Source organism: Pseudopipra pipra, chromosome 8 (genome assembly GCF_036250125.1).
Source record: "Pseudopipra pipra isolate bDixPip1 chromosome 8, bDixPip1.hap1, whole genome shotgun sequence".
NCBI classification, from domain to species: domain Eukaryota; kingdom Metazoa; phylum Chordata; class Aves; order Passeriformes; family Pipridae; genus Pseudopipra; species Pseudopipra pipra.
Window position 1 is genome coordinate 33,170,927 of NC_087556.1, and position 20,383 is coordinate 33,191,309.

A 20,383-nucleotide genomic window follows, 5' to 3' on the forward strand; every position below is an offset into this window, starting at 1 on the left:
GCCAGCTGTTTCATGCACAAGGAACATGGAACCAATCTGCAGAATTAAGTGTCAATAACCATCAATATCCAAATGTTGAGATTTAGGAAGAATGTTAATGAATTAAAACTAAAAACTGCACAATAAAAGTCTGTGAGGATCTTCAGGATAAGTTTCTTTTTCTTTTTTTTTTTTTTTTTTTTTTGTTTGGTTTTTTGTTTGGGTTTTTTTTTTTTTGTTGTTTTTGTTTTTGTTTTTATTGCTCTACAGCAACATGTGGGTATTACATGTGTTTTGGTGATATGTTAAGGAATAGATAATCTGCATTTGGTTATTCTCCCAGACAGTCAGTAATAATAATTTGAATGAGGAAGATTTTAAAAAATGCATCTGGCAACTCTGTGGGTGTGTTTTGTTGTTTGGTTTGTTGTTGGTTGTTTTTGGTTTTGTTTTTGTTTTTTTTTCTTTCTTTTTAAACCCCCACAATATAAAATAAGAAACAACACCAGAAACAACTCCAAAATAATTATGAAGCCAATAAATAACCGTGAGCTGTAACGTATACAGATGACTTTCCAGAGGAGGCAGCCAGGGTTGAGTGTGTGTAGAAAAAGTGGGGAAACCTTGGGAGCCGGAATGGAGGGGGGGGGACCCGGAGCCCCCCAGCGCTGACTGCAGGGCTCAGCTGTTCTGGGTGAGGAGCCTTGGGCAACCCTTGGGTTCTCCTTGCCAAAATAACAAAAAAATCACAACAACCGCCCCAAACCTCTTCAAAAATAAGGGGGGGGGGGGGAAGGAAGAAACCAACTCCTCTTTTTTTTTTTTCCCTTTTCTTTTTTTCCTTTTTTTTTTTTCTCTCCCCCCTAAGAAGCCGAGCCCCGCTCATCAGCAGCTGAGGCAGGAGCAGGAGGGGTTTTGGAGTTAACTGCATGCAGGAAATCTCTCACATCCTGAGTCCCGGCTCGCTCCTCTCTGTAACTGTATATTATGGGGCTGCTCTCCAGCCCCAGCTGATGAAAGTTTGTCTCCCTCAGTCTGGGCTGAGATGTCAGAGCGCCTCCAGGTCGAGCAGCCGCGCTCCCCCCGTGCGCTGCCCCCGGCCCGGCTCCCCGCGCTGCTGCCGCTGCTGCTGCTCAGCCTGCCCTGCCTGCCCTGCCTGCCCTGCCTGCCCTCGGCATCGCCCCGCGCCCGCGGTAAGTCAGCCCGGCACACGCGAGGCTTCTTCTGACGGCATTCCCAGCCCCGCGCTCCATTTTAACGGGATAAGGAGCGCGGGGATGGCTTTGGCGCGGGGATCCCCCCGCCGCGCTGCGGGACGCGCTGCGGGACTGGAGGGAGGGAGGGAGGTCCCGGCCGGGAACACGCGGAATTCCCGCTCCTCTACGCGGCTTCCCAGCTCTTCCCGGGAAGAGTCCCCGGCACTCCCAGCCCCGCCGGGTCCCTGGTCCCTGCACCCGCAACCCCCGCGTGGTCACATCCCCCGGTACCCCCCACCCCACCGGGTCCCATCCCCTGCGCCCCCAGCCCCGCGGGGTCCCAACCCTGGCACCCCCATACCCCAGCTGTGTATCCCAAACCTCCCGTGGTCCCATCCCTGGCACCCCCATACCCCAACTGCATATCCCAAACCCCGCGGGGCCCCAGCCCTGCACCCCCAGCCCCACTGGTCTCTGTCCCTGGGATGGAGGGCTGGTCCCGGGGACCCCCCGGTGTGTTTTGAGGGTGCCCTGTGGGGTCTCCCAGGTGGAAATTCTGCCCCCTCCATCTCCCCTCCCTCCTTCCCCCCCCCCCGACGGGTCCTCCTTCAGCCCCCGGGACTGAATTCAGGGTCTGGAAGTATTGTCAGAGTTTGGACTCTGCTTCCAGCCGGGAAAAATTGCATGGAAAAGTCAAATAGTGATGGCAAAAGCGTCCTGGCTGGGGAGAAGTTTTCTCGCCTCTCTGTCCATTCAAAGGGAGCGCACGGCAGGGATCGAGGAGGATGTTTTGGGGCGCGGGCTCTGTGCTATCCGTGTTAGAGAAGCCTAGGAAAGCGACTTCTCTCTTCACTCTGCAAGTCTGGGGTTTATTCCGGAATCCCTGGAGGGCCCAGCCCTCTCCTGTTCCTTAAGCAGCAGCTGACAATGCATATTTTATGCCAGAGGAGGGGAGATTCTCCTGTGTAAATACATGTAACAGCGCTGAGGGGTGTGTGTGTCCCTGTGTGTTACTACAAACTCATCCTGGATCTTTTTTTTTTTTTTTCATTGTAACTTTAAACTCTGTAAATGTTTGCTTGCCTCCAAATGTCTTGACAGTGACTTTCACTGGGATTTTGGCTCTGGACTTGCTAAGAGAAAGACGGGAAGACATTTTAGCACATTGAAATCCCAGGGTGGGAAGGACAAGGTGTTGAGTTTTATCAGGCACCTGGGATTTATGTTAATGAGTTAACAGGAGTTGCAGCTTTGCTTTGCCTTTGTGAGGGGTCTTAATTTCTCCTTGTCAATGCTTCCATTTACACCAAATCAGTGTGTTTGGGATAAAGGCTGCAGAAAATCTTAGGTAGATGAGGAGAAATAGGTCCCTTTGGCTGTTCCTTTTTTGTGGATCGAGAGTGGGTTGGTTTGGGTGGAGGCAGCACATACCCCTTCTCTGAGTGTGGGAGCCACTGTGGCTGGACAGGCCCCTCCATGGTTTGGAGGTGCACTGGGAGAGAGGATAAACAACTATACATGCAGGAAAATTTGAGATAAGATGCTTCAAAGCAGTTGTCCTACAATAATTAGAAGGCAAACTTCAGGGGACTTGGCTCTAGCACACAGATAAGTGAAAAGACTCGTAAGAGGGGGTGGAAATCCTGTTAAGTTGTGGCTTGGGACTCCTTGGGAATCAAGCTGGAGCTCTAAGATTACATTTTCACTGATGATTAAGCCCTGTATAACGTTTGTGCCAGCTGTTTATGTCTATGGTGCCCATCTTTGGATGTCCAAGCTTGGGCACAGTGGTGCTTGATGCCCCTCGCAGCTCAGCTGCACCTTGGGTTTGCTTTGCTACATCTTCCCTACTCCTCTTCTTCCTGTAACATATCTATAACTTGCCCTTTTCCATCTGCAGCCAGTGTGCTCAGCTAGCATCCCCTCCTTAATTCCACTTTTTCCTGTGGAAGTAGAGAACAGCTTTAGCTTTGCCAGAGCATGTGCTGCTTTCTTGGTCGGGGAGGTGCTGAAAGTTGCAGCCGCGTGTTTCCGCGCCGGCCAAGCTGCCCGGTGACGAAAAGTCCTCTTAGCTGTGCTGGCACGAGTCTCACCAGGCGTTCTGGAGCTCTGCAACTTCTACCTCAGCTGGCTTCACTCCTCTGGGCATGGTGGGAGCGAGCTGAGGTGCTGCCAGGACATCCTAATTTTGACATAAACACGCGCTTAGTGATTAAGACAAATTTGAGTTACGATATGCCTTGAAAACGGGGTTTGAAATGTGGCAAGAGATGTGCACAGTGTGGGTCTGCCCGAGTAACAGCTCTAATATTAAACAGAAATTGTCAGCTTATGAGCTAGACAGCTTAAAAGTAGCCTTGCTGCTCGCTTTTAGTATATTTTCTTTTCAGTTTTTATGGGTTTACAACTGCCCTTCTAGTTTTCAGTGTTATTCTTGGTTGCTGGCTGAAGGACCTCATGGACAAAAAGGAAAACCAAGTGGAGTACTGACCCCAAAAAGGCAAAATTAACTTTATCCTACTACATATCCCCCTTCAGAAGGATGACAATATCTAAGCTTACATACTCAGTCAAATGACTTAAAATCTATACCTGTATAAGCTTTTTGTGGTCAAGGCCTTCCTGGATCTGCAGGGCAGACAAAGTGATGGTGTGTAAATATAAATTCAAAATTTCCTTTGTGTGTGTAAACTTTTAGATCTCTTTTAAATATTGGGTGCTAGCTGGGAAAACAGCAGGAAAATGAATCATAGAATGACAGAATCACAGAATGGTTTGGGTTGGAAGGGACCATAAATTATGATCTTGTTCCACCCCTCTGCCATGGGCAGGGACACCTTCCACTAGCCCAGGTTGCTCTAAGCTCCATCCAACCTGGCCTTGGACACTTCCAAGGATGGGGCAGCCACAGCTTCTCCGGGCATGAAAAAATGAAAATCCTAAAACTGGAGCCCAAAATTCTTTACCTTCAACTAAAATAAGATTTGTGAAAGATTTTATTTTTGTTACTGATTGCCACTGCATTGGGTATCATGAAAATCAACTGCAGGGGAAGAAATCTTGCCTTGTCTCTCACTCTAAACCCGATTTCTACAGCTCACTGTGTGTTTTAGAGCTCACTTAAAAACAGTGTCTTCTTTCAAACTGTTCCAGTGCTCCTGGCAGGTATTTCTGGTCTGTGTATAATCACCTCCTTGTCTGATGATTACCCCTATCAGGTCCCCTGCAGACAGCCTGGCATGAGCTGTCACTGTCCATGGGGCTCCACAGCTCCATGCCAAAATCCACCAGCAGAGGATATTATGCCCACTCTTAAAATCACGTTTGTATCATTAACCTCCTGCTCGCTGGGGAGCTCGCAGGTTGTTCACTGGGGTTTTGTCAAGTGTCTCATCTCTTGCTTTTGTTGGAGTTTTTGGAAAACTCTCCATCTCATGATTGACAGGCTGTGTTTTGGGTGGCTTTTCATCCTGCTTGCAGCACAGAGGCTGCCCCAGTGGAACTTCTCTAATGACACGTGAGTGACTGCAGCAGATCAGGGCTGTGTATCTGTTACTTCCACCAAGGTTGTCACTTGCTGCTGCTGATCATGGAATTCTGTTTTAAAAAGGCTTATTTGGTCCCCCACCAGCCTTGTTCAGACTTCACATATCCTCATCCTGACAGATTTACCACTAGTGTTTCTAACAGATCTCACATTGCCTGTGCAAACTGTCCAAGGAGTCCAGCTGAGCTTTGTTTTATTTTGTTAGTGTTCATGTACATCCTTTTGGGCAGCAGATTTGTGCTCCAGGGCTGTGGTGTTGCATGTGAATGATGCTCCACGAGCTGCATTGTCTGAATAACTGGACTGATTGGGTGGGTTTTCTCTTGATTTTTGCTGTGAGAGTTGTTATAAACCAGGAGCTGACATTTTTTCGGGTGTTTGGAAATAGGTCTGAAGCACTGTTAGGTTGTACAACCAGGTTCTGCCAAAGCAGGCTCTCCCCAGCTCTGTGTCTCACACAGCATCTCAACCTGCTTAGGATGCCAAACTCTTCATGCTGTTCATGTTGGAGATATTTTTTATGTAATCCCTTTTTCCCATGGCTTTTCTTCCTCTACAACTTCTTGTGTTTTACTCTACATGGCCTCAGATCTTGCTCTCCCTGTTGCATGCAGATTCTACTTGCATTTCAAGTAGCTTAGTAGCTTTTCAAATTTCTCCCAGGACAAAAGCACTTCACCTCCACAATTCTGTAGGACTAAAACCCTAAATCACACCTGCAGAGGCTTCTCTGAGATTCTGCTGTCTTCCCAGGGCAAATCTACAACAAATTAAATTAAAAACAGGTTGAAGGGGGCTTGGAGCAACCTGGTCTAGTGGAAGGTGTCCCTGCCCGTGGCAGAGGGGGTGGAACTGGGTGGTCTTTGAGGTCCCTTTCAACTCATGAAGAGCCCATAGTTTGAGTAGATCTGTTAGAGACTTGCAGTTGATTCTTGACAGGACAGTGCAGCCCAAAAGGTCAATCCCTTTTGTTTCTGGCTAGCACAGAGCTAAGGGTTTAAATTGTCTTCATTTTGTATCTTTTTGATAAAAGGATCCCACTGACTGAGAAAAGGGATTGTTTCTTAGCAGACCCCTGCTCCAGAATGTCGACCCATCTCTTTTTAATGTCCTGCAAGAGTTTGAGGCCACGTGGGTATCGAGTGTGATGTTGGCCCTGGTGCTTCAGAGAGTGACTTGAACTTCATCATCTAATCAGAAATGTTGATCCTCTGTTAAATCACTTCAGGTTGTGTCACTGATGGTTTTTTTTACACCCCATACAAATGAGTTTGTATGCTTTCCATGACTTGGAGTCAGGATGAGAAATATTTGGTTAGTTTGGGGGCGGGAGATTGTCCATTCACAAGGTCAACATGCTAAAACCATTCATTAGAAGAACAAACTCCTTCTTGTCCAAAATATATGATGTAATAAGGCAAGAAGTGAAATGTTTCATGGTGTGTTAGCTATGCTGGATAATACACATCCAGGCATAAAAAGCTGGATGCAGAATTTGGCACAAAACAATCTTTAATTAGTTTATTTTGAAATATTTTTTAAGAGGAACTGAGTTAGTCCCTGGAAGTTTAGTCTAATAGTATATGTCATATGCATTAAGTGAAAAACCTTCCTCTGACAATGGTGAAAGTTTGCTGTTTTATTGCCTTTTTTTTTTTAAATGTGTTCTAATTCTGAAAGTAGCTGGAAGATAAATAAACCTCATGTGTGACTGTTTACTTTTGTAAGAATATATTAGGATATAAACTTCATTGAATCCAAGTATTTATGGGATTGTTTTGATACAGTCATGTAAAAAACCCATTAAAAAATAAAAGATCTGGACTTTATCATAATGCTACATTTAAGAAAGTAAACATATGGGCCTGATCATGTGTGGGGCTGAGCATGACCAGGATTTCCATCCAGCAGCACTGTCTGTGTGCAGCAATGGTTCCTCACTGAAGGTCCTCTATTAATTCAACAATTAGAACACTTGAGGAGGACTATTCAGCCCTGATTATTTAAATTTGTATTGCATTCCTTTTCTGCCATTGAGGGCACTGTGGTGACAGAGAGCTGAGAATAAAATGTGACCTCTGCAGTGCACAGGGACAGAAATAGCATCTCACTTCTGATCCATGTTCCTCTCTGAACTGAAGATCATACTCCTGTCTCCAGGTTCAAATCCACTCTTGAATTTTGACAGAGGTTTCAAAGTGTGAAGTAAGCATTCCAAAAGAAGTAGGATTTATTTCTTCGTCTATTGTGTCTTAAGTGAGGAACATGCATCCCATTGGAGAGAAACTTTGGGTAAATGCTTGTGGCTGAGGGGAAATGCAGGGTCATTGCAGAAGAAACCACAGAATCACAGAGTTGTTTGGGTTGAAAGGGACCTTGAAGATCATCTTGCTCCACCCCCTGCCATGGGCAGGGACACCTTCCACTAGACCAGGTTGCTCCAAGCCCTGGCCAACCTGGCCTTGGACACTTCCAGGGATGGGGCAGCCACAGCTTCTCTGGGCAACCTGTGCCAGGGCCTCACCATCCTCACAGGGAAGAATTTCTTACAAATATCTTGTCTAAATCTCTCCTCTTTTAGTTTAAATCTTCAGTCATCAGAAAGAAGGAGCTTACCTTGTGTGGTCTACATTCCTTGGCTGTGTGTGTGATCCTCAGTTGGAATTAATTGTCTCAGCTCCATGGATCCTTTGTACAACCTGATGCTGATGTTCTGTGCTATCATTTAAGGTCTGTTTTGCACCGTCAGAGGATGTGTAGGCAAGATGAGCAAAGCTGTCTTGGTGACCTGGGAAGACATCCTGCCCTGAGGAAACCATAAAAGCAAATGTTCATTACTCCTGTAGCTCATCTCCTGAAGGAATGTGGGAAAATCAGGAGTTATGGACCGATCCAGTGCTTATGCTGACACTTGCTGTAAGGCCATACACATAAACCTGAGCAGGATAGGTGGCTTCAAGAACATTGAGTAACTCTAAGTTTTCTTTTCATTCATGTTTTAAAGACCAGAAGAGAGACTTCAGTGACAGTTTATGTTAGTACAAGTGCAGTTAATTTTTCTCTTTCTGCTGCTGTGTAATGTGAGTAGCAGGTATTCCCATACAAACAAAAACTCCTGATGGATGTAAACTCCCCAGCCCAGTAGCTCGTTTTCTAGGCTTGGGAAAGAACTACAAATCACTTCCCATGCATTCTTACCTAAATTAATACAGAAATTCACTTCAGCTGGATTGGCTGTGTTTTCAGTGTGATTTCCCAGAGAAATCTGAATGAATGATTTGTGTGCCTGTGACGAGCACAACTCCCACTCAGTGGTGCGTTTCACTGATGATTGTATCCAGGAAGGAACATCCCTCAATTCAGCTATGCTGAGGGTTCCTTGTGCTCGGTGAGGGAGGCCAGTAAATCACTGGAGAGAAGGATTGTACTGTACCTTTTGAAAGACCAGGAGGAAATTATGTTTTGGAGAGTGATTTGAACTTCATTCAGTGAAAGTAGTCTTTCATGAGGGTTTGGAGGGGAGGAGCTGGGGAGGAACACTGGATCTGGATTTTCATATAATTATCTGGACTCACTGCTGAAAAGTGATTATATATTTAGTACCTTTTTCTTTGCCATTGGAGCTCTAGGGATTAGTTGTGCCTGTGCTTGTAAAGCAGAGGTTATTATTTCTCCCCTTCAGTAAATGCTTTAGGTAGGTGCTGCCTCGTTGGAACTGAGGGCTGAGTTCATAATCAGAATAAGAATCTGTGGGACTGGGATCCTTTGGGGAAGGAGCAGCACTTCAGGAAAAAGCAGATGTGCCCCAGTAGCACCTATGTTGAGGTGATGCTAAGATGGGGCATCCTTCACTATGGCACGCTGGAAATAGCTGTGGGAAAGCATTGAACAACCTTTGATGATTTTTATCCATTGTTAGTTCTTTCCTGCTTGTTTTTACAAGAAGGAATGGCTGGGAAAACGGGCATGGTGTGCATCAGGACTTGGAAAAGCAGCAGCTTAAAACAGGATTTTGCAGCAAGAGGACAGAAGTTGTCCTAAGCTGTTGTGTCACGTACTTTCCAAAGCTACTTTGGGTTTGAGTCTTGCATTTATTACTTGCTCTCTTTTGTGAACTCCAAGCACTGAGCTCTGCCTTGGAGGGAACCTCTCTATACCCCCCCATCACCCGGTGTGCTGAAATGCCCTTTGGTTCAGGGCTCTGCTGCTTTATTTCTCTCATATTTTGAAGTGTTCTCTTCTAGGAAAAAAAAGACAACTCTGTCTTTGGACTGGTTCTGAATAGTAATTCTTCAGTCAAACATAACAGCATCACAAATGAGGCTGGACAGCTGTTTCCCAAATATAGTCTCTGTATATATTCTATACACATAATAAAGCTGGGTTTGGGCTATTTGAAATGTTCTGCAGTCTCCCTGCCCCCTCCTGCAGTCAATGGCAAATGTTGTTCTCAAAACTCCACTTGTCACATTTTGTTCTTGAGAACAGGGAGGATATTGAGATATATACTGGCTTCTTTCCTTGAGTGCATTTCAATATGTATTTTGTATAATGAGAGCCCAAATCCTTCTCACATTACTTATGCTTTAATCACACTGTGCTCTCCCAAGATTGCTCTAATCGCATTTGCATCAGCAGGAGGAACTCTCTGTGATGAGCAATATTTCATCTGCAAACAGAGGAGACAGATCTCAGGCTCATGAGGAGGAAGGAACCGGCTGTCCTGGATTTGTAGCAGCACAGCTCTCCAGCAAGGGGTGGTGTAGCATCCTGATTTGAGAAATATTCAGGAATTAGAAGGAACAAAAGCTGGTTTTACATTTTTTTTTTTTTTTTTTCTTTTCTGAGGACCTGTCAAGTGTGATAGTTCCCTTTTAATTTTCTGGTAAATGGCTTTTTGGCATGTGTTAGCTGCTGAGAAGAGCTCTGGTGCCTGGTGCAGCAGACATCATTTTGTACTTCAGCCATGACATTACTCTATATGAGAACTGAAAAGTTATATAGATATTACACCAATATATAAACCATGTGTGTTAGAAAGACAAGTTCAGTTTTGAAATATTTGCCTTAGCTATGCTTTTCACTTTCAATCTGTGCCAAACATGTGCTTGAATGACTGATGGAGTCATATGGTTCCCTGAATAAAGCACTTTATTGTGCGCAGACTTAGAGCCTTCCAACAGTTGTATTACAGAAGCTTGAAGATTAAGATGATCCAACTGCTTAGGGGGTATGTTCCACAATGAGCATTTTAGTTTGTCTTTTTTTCCCCTCCCTCTCTATTTTTCGCCCTGATATGTGTCATTAGTTTGTTCAGCTGGGCGCACAGTGACACCGACCACGGAGTATTTGGTGGAGAAGAACAGCAAGTTACCTTCAAACTGAAGCTTTCCCTCCCATGTCCCTGTTAAAATGTTGAACACATGACTTATTCCATGGAGTTTATGGGATTTCAAGGGGGAGGGGTGGGAGGGCTGTTCCCTGTCGCCGATTATTTCGTCAGCAGAACTCGATTTAGGAAGGGAATAACTCAATGCAAGAACAAGTGATGACAGGAGATAGTTCTCAGAATTACAAACCTGAAATATTAAAAAGCGTGTTTTTAATGCTGTTCAGTTAATGGGGATCAGTGGGTCTCAAACTCCTGTTTCTCATCTGAGCAGTTGGTGCTCATGGAGCTGCTTGGAGCGGAGGATCCGTGGACGTGTCACGGAGCCGTACGTGGAGCACTTCAACATTGACAGACCTGTCAGGCTGGAGGGAGGATCTTTTTCCATTAGAAGCCAAAAGAACAGAAAATTAAATTCAGAAATGCATGGAATCATCCTGCTGCTGCCTCTCCTCAGGCTCATCAGAGACCTTTTGCTGACGTTTCAGGTTTTAAGAATTTTTGTACACGAGTAGTAATTTTGCCACGTGAAGGAAAAGAGGAGATTCAAACTCAAGAAGATCCATGGGATTAGTTGCTTTCCAAAAGTTACTTGTGCTTAAATGCTGGAGCTCTTAGGTTTGGGAATGTGGGGAGAAAGGAGAAAACAAGTAAAACTTTGTGTTTAGTTAGGTGGTTTGCCTTTCTTCCCTTTTTTTTAAAAATAGTTTTTTGCAGGCAGGCCATGAAAGGACTAATTCTACCAGATTTTGTAAAGAGACTCAATGCACTGCTTAGGTGAGCAAAGTTCAGCTGGAAAAATAATTTAGGATTTTAAACTAATAAAAATTTTACTTCAAAGATAAGATTTCTACTTTATACATAAAAGCCCAGGCTTTTGTGCTTATGTATGTAGAGGAGGGCAGAGCCTGGCATGTTATGTGCTGCCTTTTATAAAGCTGCCTAAGTGCTGTAAGTGGGATAATGGGAGCACCTTATCAATGTGGTGGAGTTTCTGATTTTGTCCTTTCTTTTGAGAGGGTGTCTGTTCTCAGCTGCTGATTAGTGTAAAATTCAAGCTATTGCTTAGTTGACCCTATGAAAGTTATTGGGCTTCCTTTCTTTAACCATTATGTACTAGAAATCTTATACAGTTTATTTTGCAGCATTTTCACATTTATTATCAGATATAATTTTTTTTTTTTACATTTTTGTTATATTAATGCCTAGACAAGCTGTGGCTGCCCCATCCCTGGAAGTGTCCAAGGCCAGGTTGGACAGGGCTTGGAGCAACCTGGGCTAGTGGAAGGTGTCCCTGCCCATGGCAGGGGTTGGACTAGATGGTCTTTAAGGTCCCTTCCAACCCAAACCATTCTGTGATTCCATGATTTTATTAAGCACCAATTTATTTTTCCTGTCTCAGGCAGAACGGGTACCATTCTAGGAGGTGGTTTCAGCAAGACCTGTGCCTGGATAATGTTTAACTTGGGTGATGTTTAGGCTTTTGCTGGAAGATGGAGTGAAATAGAGGACTGGAATCACACATCCCCACGCCTTTGCCACATAGTTGGATAGTTGACACTTTTTCTTTTTTTTTTGGCATGATATAGTCCGAGACTTAATGTTAACAATTTCCATTTAAAGCAAGTAGATTTTGAATTCTTTTTTTCTTTGATGCCCAAGAGCTGGATGTGATCCTCTGTGCTCAGAAGTTCTATATTGGAATCCTATCTTGCTTTATGTATAGCTACTTTATGCTCTTGTCACCTATAAATATATCAGTACTGGCAAGATAAATACCAAGTGGTATAGAAAGCTAAAGGACAATCATGGATCCTGTCATCTTTGGTTTTTTAGATTATATAAAGTAATTATTTTAGTTCCCTTCTTGTAATTCAGTCTTTCCACTTCCTTGCTTGCCCTGGCAGCCTTTCCAATCCACCAGCTCCAGGCTCAATTAATCTTCTGTGAATGCAGGTGAGGAGAAATGCCCACAACATTCCACATGTGCTTCTATTGCCAACTCCCAGGAGTAACTTGGATATCTGATATTCCCTGATGTACCTCTTTTGATGCAGTGTTATCAATGTTTTGCTGAAGAGCATGTGTGGGTCATTCTGGTGTCACTTGCCTTTGAAGATTAATGATAAGAGCAGAAAACTTTATGGTCCCTAAGGGTACAACCCTCCATCCTCCACTGCTTGGTTTCAACCCTTTGCTCCAGCCTGCAAGTCATTGGATTCTCTTGTAATATTCCTGTCCTTCTCTGTGCAGACATTATGTCCTAACTTGGAGCACTGGGTTTGAGGACACCTGTGCACACTGAATAAGGCTGCTGGTGAAAATACTGGGATTAATCCTAATATATTTTTTTACTGAACCTTGGTAGAAACTTTCCCTTGCCTGGTTGGTTAGTGACGTGCTGGTGGATAGACAGCTCTTCTTACCCTGTTTCCCTCCTTCTTAAATATCTTAAGTTCACCTCCATTTTGAAGAGCAATACTTGGTCCTCTTCTCTCAGTGTGTAAACTTGGTAATTTGAGATTAAAAGGCTCTATTTTGGAGCCTATTTTGGAGGTGGTAGAAGAATCATCCCGAATGAGAGAAAAGTGACTGATGGGGGGATAAAGCTCTTTGCCAACTGATGGGCATCACTGCTGGGAGTGGTGGCTCTGTTGAGATTCCTGCATAGCTTTTTGGGGCTGGGGGCACAGAGCAGAGCCGAGGTATCCCAAGTCACAGGGGAAGCTGTCTGGGAGCAGAGCCTGTGGGGATGGCTCAGTACCACAAAACCAATGGCCAGTGATTGAGGGAGCGCTGGGAGCAGCCATGTGTAAATCCCTTCCTCCATAGCCAGGAATGACCCATCCAGGTCATGGATCCCACTAACTAAACTGAGGAAGCTGAAGAAAATGAGGAAGGAAATGGATAAAGTACATCCTTCCTGACTTGCAGGGCATTGCCAAAGCCCTGCAGTACAGAGCACTGCCCTTGGCTGTTCTTGGTTTGCTGAAAAGATTACTCTGTGCTATTTTTCTTTTCTGTCCTGGGATCATTCTGATGCATTGGTGTTTTGTTGCACAGAAAAATGTTGATACACTGTGACTTACAATTCTGAGCCCATTCATGATAGAAAAGTTAACACAAGGATAATTCAATTTCATTTAGCCTTTTTTATTCTCCCTCTTCTGTTATTTTCATAACTCAGCAGCAAGTGCAGTGGGTGACATGAGGGGTGTCTGGGCACAGTGTGGTGGGGAAAGGGTTCCAGGTTGGGATAGAGATGGGCACCCCCCAGCATCACTGGCGCCCTGGCTGGGCTTTCTTGGGGTTCTGGGACTGTGAGAGTCCTTGAGTGCCTCATGACTGATGCTCCTACAAAGAAAGGCTGAAAGTTGGGATTGTTCAGCCTGGAGAAGAGAGGCTCCAGGGAGAATTTAGAGCCCCTTCCAGTGCCTAAAGGGGCTCCAAGAGAGCTGGAGAGGGACTTTGGATAAGGAATGGAAGGACAGGACAAGGGGGAATGGCTTCCCACTGCCAGAGGGCAGGATTAGATGGGATATTGGGAAGAAATTGTTCCCTGTGAGGCCCTGGCCCAGGTTGCCCAGAGAAGCTGTGGCTGCCCCATCCCTGGAAGTGTCCAAGGCCAGGTTGGATGGGACTTGGAGTGACCTGGGTTAGCAGAAGTTGTCCCTGCCCATTGGCAGGGGTTGGACTGGATGGGCTTTAATGTCCCTTCCATCTCAAACCATTCTGTGATTCTGTTAATCATATTATTGTGTGTGGGCCAAGATGTGTGGATGGGACTCCCAGAACGTGCACATCCACAATAGGAAGGAAGCACAGCATCATAATTAACTTTACTGTAAATCTGTGTGGTAACAGATGGATGGTGTTTATAAACCACCCCAGGTCTGACTCTTCTCCTGCACTGTGCCAGGGGAGCACAGCCAGCACTGCCAGGATGGTTGGGACATGCATTTGGTGGGACATATGCTATTTTTCCTTCCACTTAATCCCATTTTATCCAGAGCCACTCAGCGTTGGCAGCATTCACCTCTCTGTTTATCATAAGGACAAATAAATTGCACTGCCTCACTAAAAGCTTATTAATTTTAAGTAAATGCAAATCTGGAGTATGTCTGGGCTTCTTCAGGAGGCAGAGGCCAGTGAGCAGAGATGTCACATCACGTGCTCAGAGTTTCTTTTGCACAGAACTCAGAGGAACTGAAATACAAAGCAAAAAGATGAAAACTATTCTTTAACTTCTTTGCCAATAAGTCCTTGTATGATACTGTGCAAAGAAGAAAAGTTGTAGAAGTACATGGCAGATGAAAAATATTTAAGCCCTGCAAAAAGTCACTGACAGGTAACAACTTCTTATCTCACTATTTGTACAAAGTAGCTTTTATATTAGTGGGGGAAAAAAAAAGAATAAAGGACGCTGCATCAGCTTGTGGGCTGCTTGTGGATCAAAAGAGTTACCTTCAGTGCAGGCTGAAAATAGAAAACAGATAGACACAACTGTGAAGGTTTTCATGTGAAAAAGGGGGAGACGAGCCTGAGTCAGGGAGGACTGGACAGAATTTCACTGAAATGGAAAATAAGTAGGTGAGTAAGTAGGTGCATGTGACAAAAAAGATAGGAAACCTGGGTCTAATAAAAGTTTCTGGTATTGCAGATGGCCTGATTTTCTTCTCCTCTCATGACACGTTACCGAAATTTCAATTCTCTGATTTCAATTATTGCACTATTTATGTTGCTGTAGTACCAAGAGTCCCCGTGGAGAAGAGGCCTCATTATTAATGTAACACAAACAACTCTAATGGTTCCAGCTTCAAAGAAATCCTAATGAAAATGGGGAAGGGAGATGGAAAGTGGCAGAGAGGAAATACCAGCATGTCTGTGTGCATGAGGAACTGCAGCCCTGGGAGCTCAGGGGATGTGATGGAGGTGATGGAAACCCTTCCTTAGCACAGGTGTCCTCTCCCATCCCATCGTGCTCCTCTCCTGGTGCCCCTTGGATGCTCCTTGGGAGGGCTGGGCTTACATTCAGGGATGGGTAGCCCAAAATCAATAGGAGAGAACTGGGACTGAGTTTTGTTCAGCCATTGTGTGAGAGATTGGGTAGAACATCCCTCCCTGGGATAAATTCTTTGGTGTTTCCGGTCCTGTCTGAGGTGAGGGCTGTGCATGCTGAAGGTTCTCTGAGGTTGCCAGCAGGTATCCCCCCTTTGTACCTACCCATTTTTGTCCCATTTTTTCAAAGTCTTCTGCACACTTCAACTTCTATATCTATTTTTTTTTTTGCCTGTCTTTCTTCTACTTTTTTTTGGTGGTTTGTTTTTTTTGTTTTTTTTTTTTTTATATTTTTTCCTCCTGATTTAGAATCTTCCTCTACCCATGTCTGTGTCCCGCTGTTTGGTCAGGCTCAGTGGCCTGTCAGACCTTTTCCACTCATGGCTAAGTGTGGGTCGCTCTTTGTTGGCTGTGATCCCTTATTTTCTGGGCTGTGTTCATTGAAGCTTTGCAATCAGGCTGCAGAATCCTATTTAAAAATTTTACCTTTTTACCTGCTCTGTACTTTTATATTTAAAGCCTGATTTAGAGTTTATTTATCAATTAAACAGTTCTCTTTCAGAAATACTTGTAGCCCATGAACATAATCAACTTACCTTAGCAAAACATTGTTATTTGATTGACAAAAGAAACCACCCTGTGCATATATCACACTGAGGGCAGCTGGGAGTTAAGCAAGTGCATAACTTTAAGCCTGTGCCCAACTGCTCTCCAGAATGAGGCCCAGGACTGGGCTGCAGTGCTTCCTCTGCCTTCCGCAGGAAGCTGTGATTTTTATCACACCCAATAATTTAAATAAAACATTCAGATAAGCAGCCAAATATCTGGTTGAAGGAAAGCAACTAGACAGAAATTGATCTTGTGTTTTATAAACGCTGTGGCTTCAGAGGAGTTTGCGAGCCCTAAAGCTTGTCTGCTTTGTTTCCCCCAAATAAATTATCTCTTCCAATAAAGATATAACTGCTGCCCATAAACCTGTCTTGATGTCTGTCTCCAGACTATCAACACTTCTGCACAATGCATGTTTTCAGCATGCAGATAAATAACCATGTGTGTAAGATTAAATTTGCTCATTGTAACCTTCCTTTGTTATGCACCACAAGCATCCCTTGATCGGGATGGAAGGGAAGGAGGAGTGGCAAAATTGAACCACACTTTGTGTGGATTTTCTTCCCTTATCCCGTGATATTTTTATAGCTGTTGCACTTTTGGACTGTGCTGTCTATTTAGGGAATAACACATCTGTGCACAAATGCTGATCCCTCCCCTTTTCTTCAGTTTTGGGTAATGCTGTGAAGTTAATGCTTTGCAGAATTAATAAAAAAGGCAACTTGCACATGTAGGAGTAGCAGAAAGACTTTGATGCTTCCTGGTATCTCACTGCAGCCTCATGGGCTCAGACTATGTGGAAGCCACGCAGACATGGGAGGGTAAGGATCTCTGTAGGGTTTCGTAAAATTTAGATCTCATGAAACTTTTAGAATGCAAATCCTACAAAATAATAGAAGGGCCTGAGTCATTTAATTCCTATAGTTGAGTCTGCTCTAGTGAGCCAAGAAAAAGGGAGATCGGGGCTAGAGCCAAACTTTTCTCATTTCACTGAGATATGCCTCATAAATTTCTGTTCTGTGCAGGGAACTTCATGCCTGATAATGAGAATAAAGGGTTTGAGGTTCTGTCTAGACCCTCTTTGGCAGATGAGATGGTATCTCAAATGCCTCCACGGGGGTGAACCCCATCATGGGCCAGATTTGGACCATCCCTTCCAAGGACCAGCACTGTGTCCTTCCTCCCAGACCCCTGTCAATTGGGCTTGGGCTGTTCTGAGGGGGTGTAAGAGCCATGTATGACAAGCAACTTTCCTCTCTCCAATATTCTTTATCTTTTTATCTTGGTAGTTGTGGTTGGTTTTTTTTTTTTGGTTTTAGGCAAAGTGCCATATTTTTGAAAGCATATCAGGAAATACCCAACTTGCCTTCCTCTCACGTTGGCTTCACTGTAAGGACTGCACAGATGTTTTTAAGCTAATTCTAGCAGTTATTTAGTTGAGGTAATTCTGCTCAAAATACAACTCTTGATCCTCAGAGTGTGTTAGGTGAGCACAGAGGGTGGGTCAGGCGGCTGGGATGGCAGCACTGAGCACTGGGCTGTGTGGGCAGGTCTGACCCTACAGCTCTCCTCTCTCTGCCATACCTGGTTCAACCCTGGACATGATTTAGCTGCCAAAATTCTGCCCTGTCACATTTCCCTCTGTACCTTGTAGCTCAAAGGGGATGGGGAAAGCAGGAGGAGAGGTAACACTGGCCTTTCTCCACCTTAGTGCAGGATGAACACATTTCTAGAGCAACTGTGAAGACTCAGGTCTCATCCTCATCCAACTGCACCAGAGGGACCAGTGTGATGGTCAGTCAAGAGTGTGGCAAACCCCGCCAGTGTTTGGACTGTCCCATGACACCTGGAAGCCATCCCTATCTTCCCTTTAAGATTTATTCTCCATACCTTTTCCAGCTCTTGTACTGTGATACTGGTTTTAAGGCTCTGCTTTGACAAGGCACATTGACATAAGTGTGTTTAGGAAGGGGGGAAATCCTTGATAAATGTTGCATGCAATTTGCTTTTTGACCTGGTAGGATGAATTGAAGTCATCTGTCTGTGTAGGAGTAGAGTGTTCTTTCAATGAGAGTTTATATTCACTTCCAGGCTTTTTTTTTCCCCCACTAATGAGAATGTGCACCTTGATCTTTTTATCTTTGTGCCCTGGTATCTTTACTCCTTATGTACAGTCTTAGCCCTCTGCTGCCACAGAAGGACACCATCTAATCAACCTCCAACTTCTCTCCCTGAAGCCCAGCTCTCTTCAAAATTTGTGTAGGTTTTGATGCTGACAGCATGACCCCACAGTGTTTTAATGTTTAATTCTTTCCTGAATTATTTCCTTTTCAAATGTGCTGCCAGGTCCCTTAAATAACAAGGTTCAGGTTGTCAGATGCTCTTTGTGACTAACCTGAAGTGCTTCTCTCTCTCCTTAGGTGAGAATGTGGACAGCAAATTGGAGTCCTCAAGAGAGCAGATGTCAAAGGACCAGTCAAAAGATTATGAGATAACAATTCCCTTCCTTTTGAATGGAGAACAGTGGAGACCAGTAAATGACATTTATTCAAAGGTTAGTCTTCATTTTGCCTACTATTTTATTCTAAGGTATGTAACAACTTAAAGGCTTTAGGGGGAATTAAATGCACTTTCTTCATCATAGATTGATCTTATCATATAGGTTGATCATATAGGTTATAGAGTAGTTTTTATATTTTTGTTGTATATCTAAAATTGTTACTTATCTAATTTAAGAAATGGATAAGGTGTTTGGTTAAAATTAATAGCTTTTTCCTGCAGGGGACATTCTTCTTTCTTATGGCAGAAGTGGAAGCTTAAAGTGAAATGATAATAATTTCATTGCTTGAGATTATATCATGGAAGAGCAAAACAGCCCCAAAATTGAGGGGTAAACACAACAAACACGTTTGTTTGAGTAAATAGGGTCTGACAGCAAGAGCTTTAAGGAACAGTGTAAATAATGTTGCTGTGCTGTGTGCAGCCTGAGGCATTACCTGGAGATAATTACCAGTTATGGGAGACAGCTCCCAAATTCCATCCCATGTGCTGGGTTGGGAGTCAGGAGTGACTCTCCCTTCACACTCTGCTTTCCCCCTGCCTAACAAGGGATAATCTGCCTCTGGCTCTGACCAAACAGAGACTGTTTCCCCTTCTTGACAGGCCCTGATAAGCTTTCCCCCTTTTTTTCCCCTCAGACATTGGCAGATTGTATGTGTAGCTGCTTTTAGGAGAAAAGGGCTGGTTTTTGTCTCCTTGGTCTCCTCCTTGAATCATGAAGGCAGTTTGTTGTTTATTATCACCAAAACTGTCATGGGAATCTCTTACCCAAACTTTTAACTCAGGTCCAGTTTGGGGTACAGCTCACTTCTTATGTTCTTCTTTTAATTATCAGAATGAGGAGAAAAAAAAGTTAAATTTTTAAAGAGTTTAAAAAAAAAAAAAAAGGGAAAAAACCCAGGCAAAAACCATCACACAAAAAGAGTGCAAAGAGGCCAGAGAGCCCATTAGAAACAGCTTTCACTACTGAATTGGGAAAGTGTTTCATGGAGAAATCCTGCTTTACTGCCACTGCTTGCAGGGCAAGGCTTTGAGTCACATTGCTGATTGACAGAAGTAGGTGTGAAAAGATATTTCAAAACAGGGGCTCTGAGTTTCAAAAATCTTGTCTGGATTAAAATTTTGTTTTCTTTTTCCCTTCCTAAATAGTAAAGAAGGGCCAGTCCCAGCTTTGAATCTCCGCAGTGGTGAAAGGGATATCATAGTGGGTGTATAGGGGCTTATCTTGGAGAGACAACACAGATGGCTTGGTCCTGGATGTATGTGCAACTCTATTTTTAGATAATTTAATTAGAAACAGGCATTATCCATAGATATAGAGGCCTTTTAGCTACTCACTGTAGCTTTCTGAGAGAGTTACAACAGAATATCTTTATGTGAGTAATGATAATATGATTTATATTGTTAATTTGTTTCCCAGGATTACTTTCAGTTTAAGATGAACATTAGAAAAGATTTGTGGCTTGGTAGAAAGATCCACGTGCTGTCTCAGCACTTTTTATCCTCCTTTGAATGCTTCTTTTCCATGGAAACATAAATTAAATACACAAAAGTGCACATCAGGCTGTGGGAAGAACAACAGCTTTAAACTGGTAGAGAAGAGTAATGAATAGCTTGTCACATAAATATTGATCAAAAGCACAAAAGTTAAATACTGTTGTACTTGATGGTTAAATAGGATCTATTGTTCTCCAACTTGTTTCAAAGTGTTCCTCTGCTTTATATTAATTGTATATGAAGTTAAAAAAAGTATGTACTTGTAAGCAGGGGAATGGTATTGCAATAGAAGATATAGTAAAGTAAATAATGGAGTGGCTATAAAAATGCCAAAGTATTAAAGTTATTAGTGTATAGATAATTGCCTGGCAGTGATAGCCCCATTCTCCAATCCTCTATCCATAAATATTCCCGCTTAACAATTAGTCCCTGGGAAACCACGCTGTCATTTAGTGCAGTGTGCTCTTTCTCTCCCATCTTGGAGATAAAACTGTCCTTTTATTTACCCCAGGAGCCACTGCAGTATCTGTTGGAATCTCTCATTTGGAA

General features: G+C 43.8%; 1 protein-coding gene across 2 annotated transcripts in view; it reads left to right on the forward strand.

The window, feature by feature from the left end:
* The first annotated feature begins 911 nt into the window (after positions 1 to 911).
* The window catches only part of ADAM12 (ADAM metallopeptidase domain 12), a 179,543-nt gene continuing 160,071 nt past the window's right edge, over positions 912 to 20,383 (forward strand). The window contains exons 1-2 of one of the 2 annotated variants that reach the window (XM_064663550.1): positions 912 to 1,172; positions 18,199 to 18,332. In XM_064663550.1, the coding sequence (XP_064519620.1) occupies positions 1,025 to 1,172; positions 18,199 to 18,332 (282 nt within the window). In that variant the 5' untranslated portion in view covers positions 912 to 1,024. The remainder of the gene's footprint in view (positions 1,173 to 18,198; positions 18,333 to 20,383) is intronic. The other variant, XM_064663551.1, reaches the window with a different exon arrangement.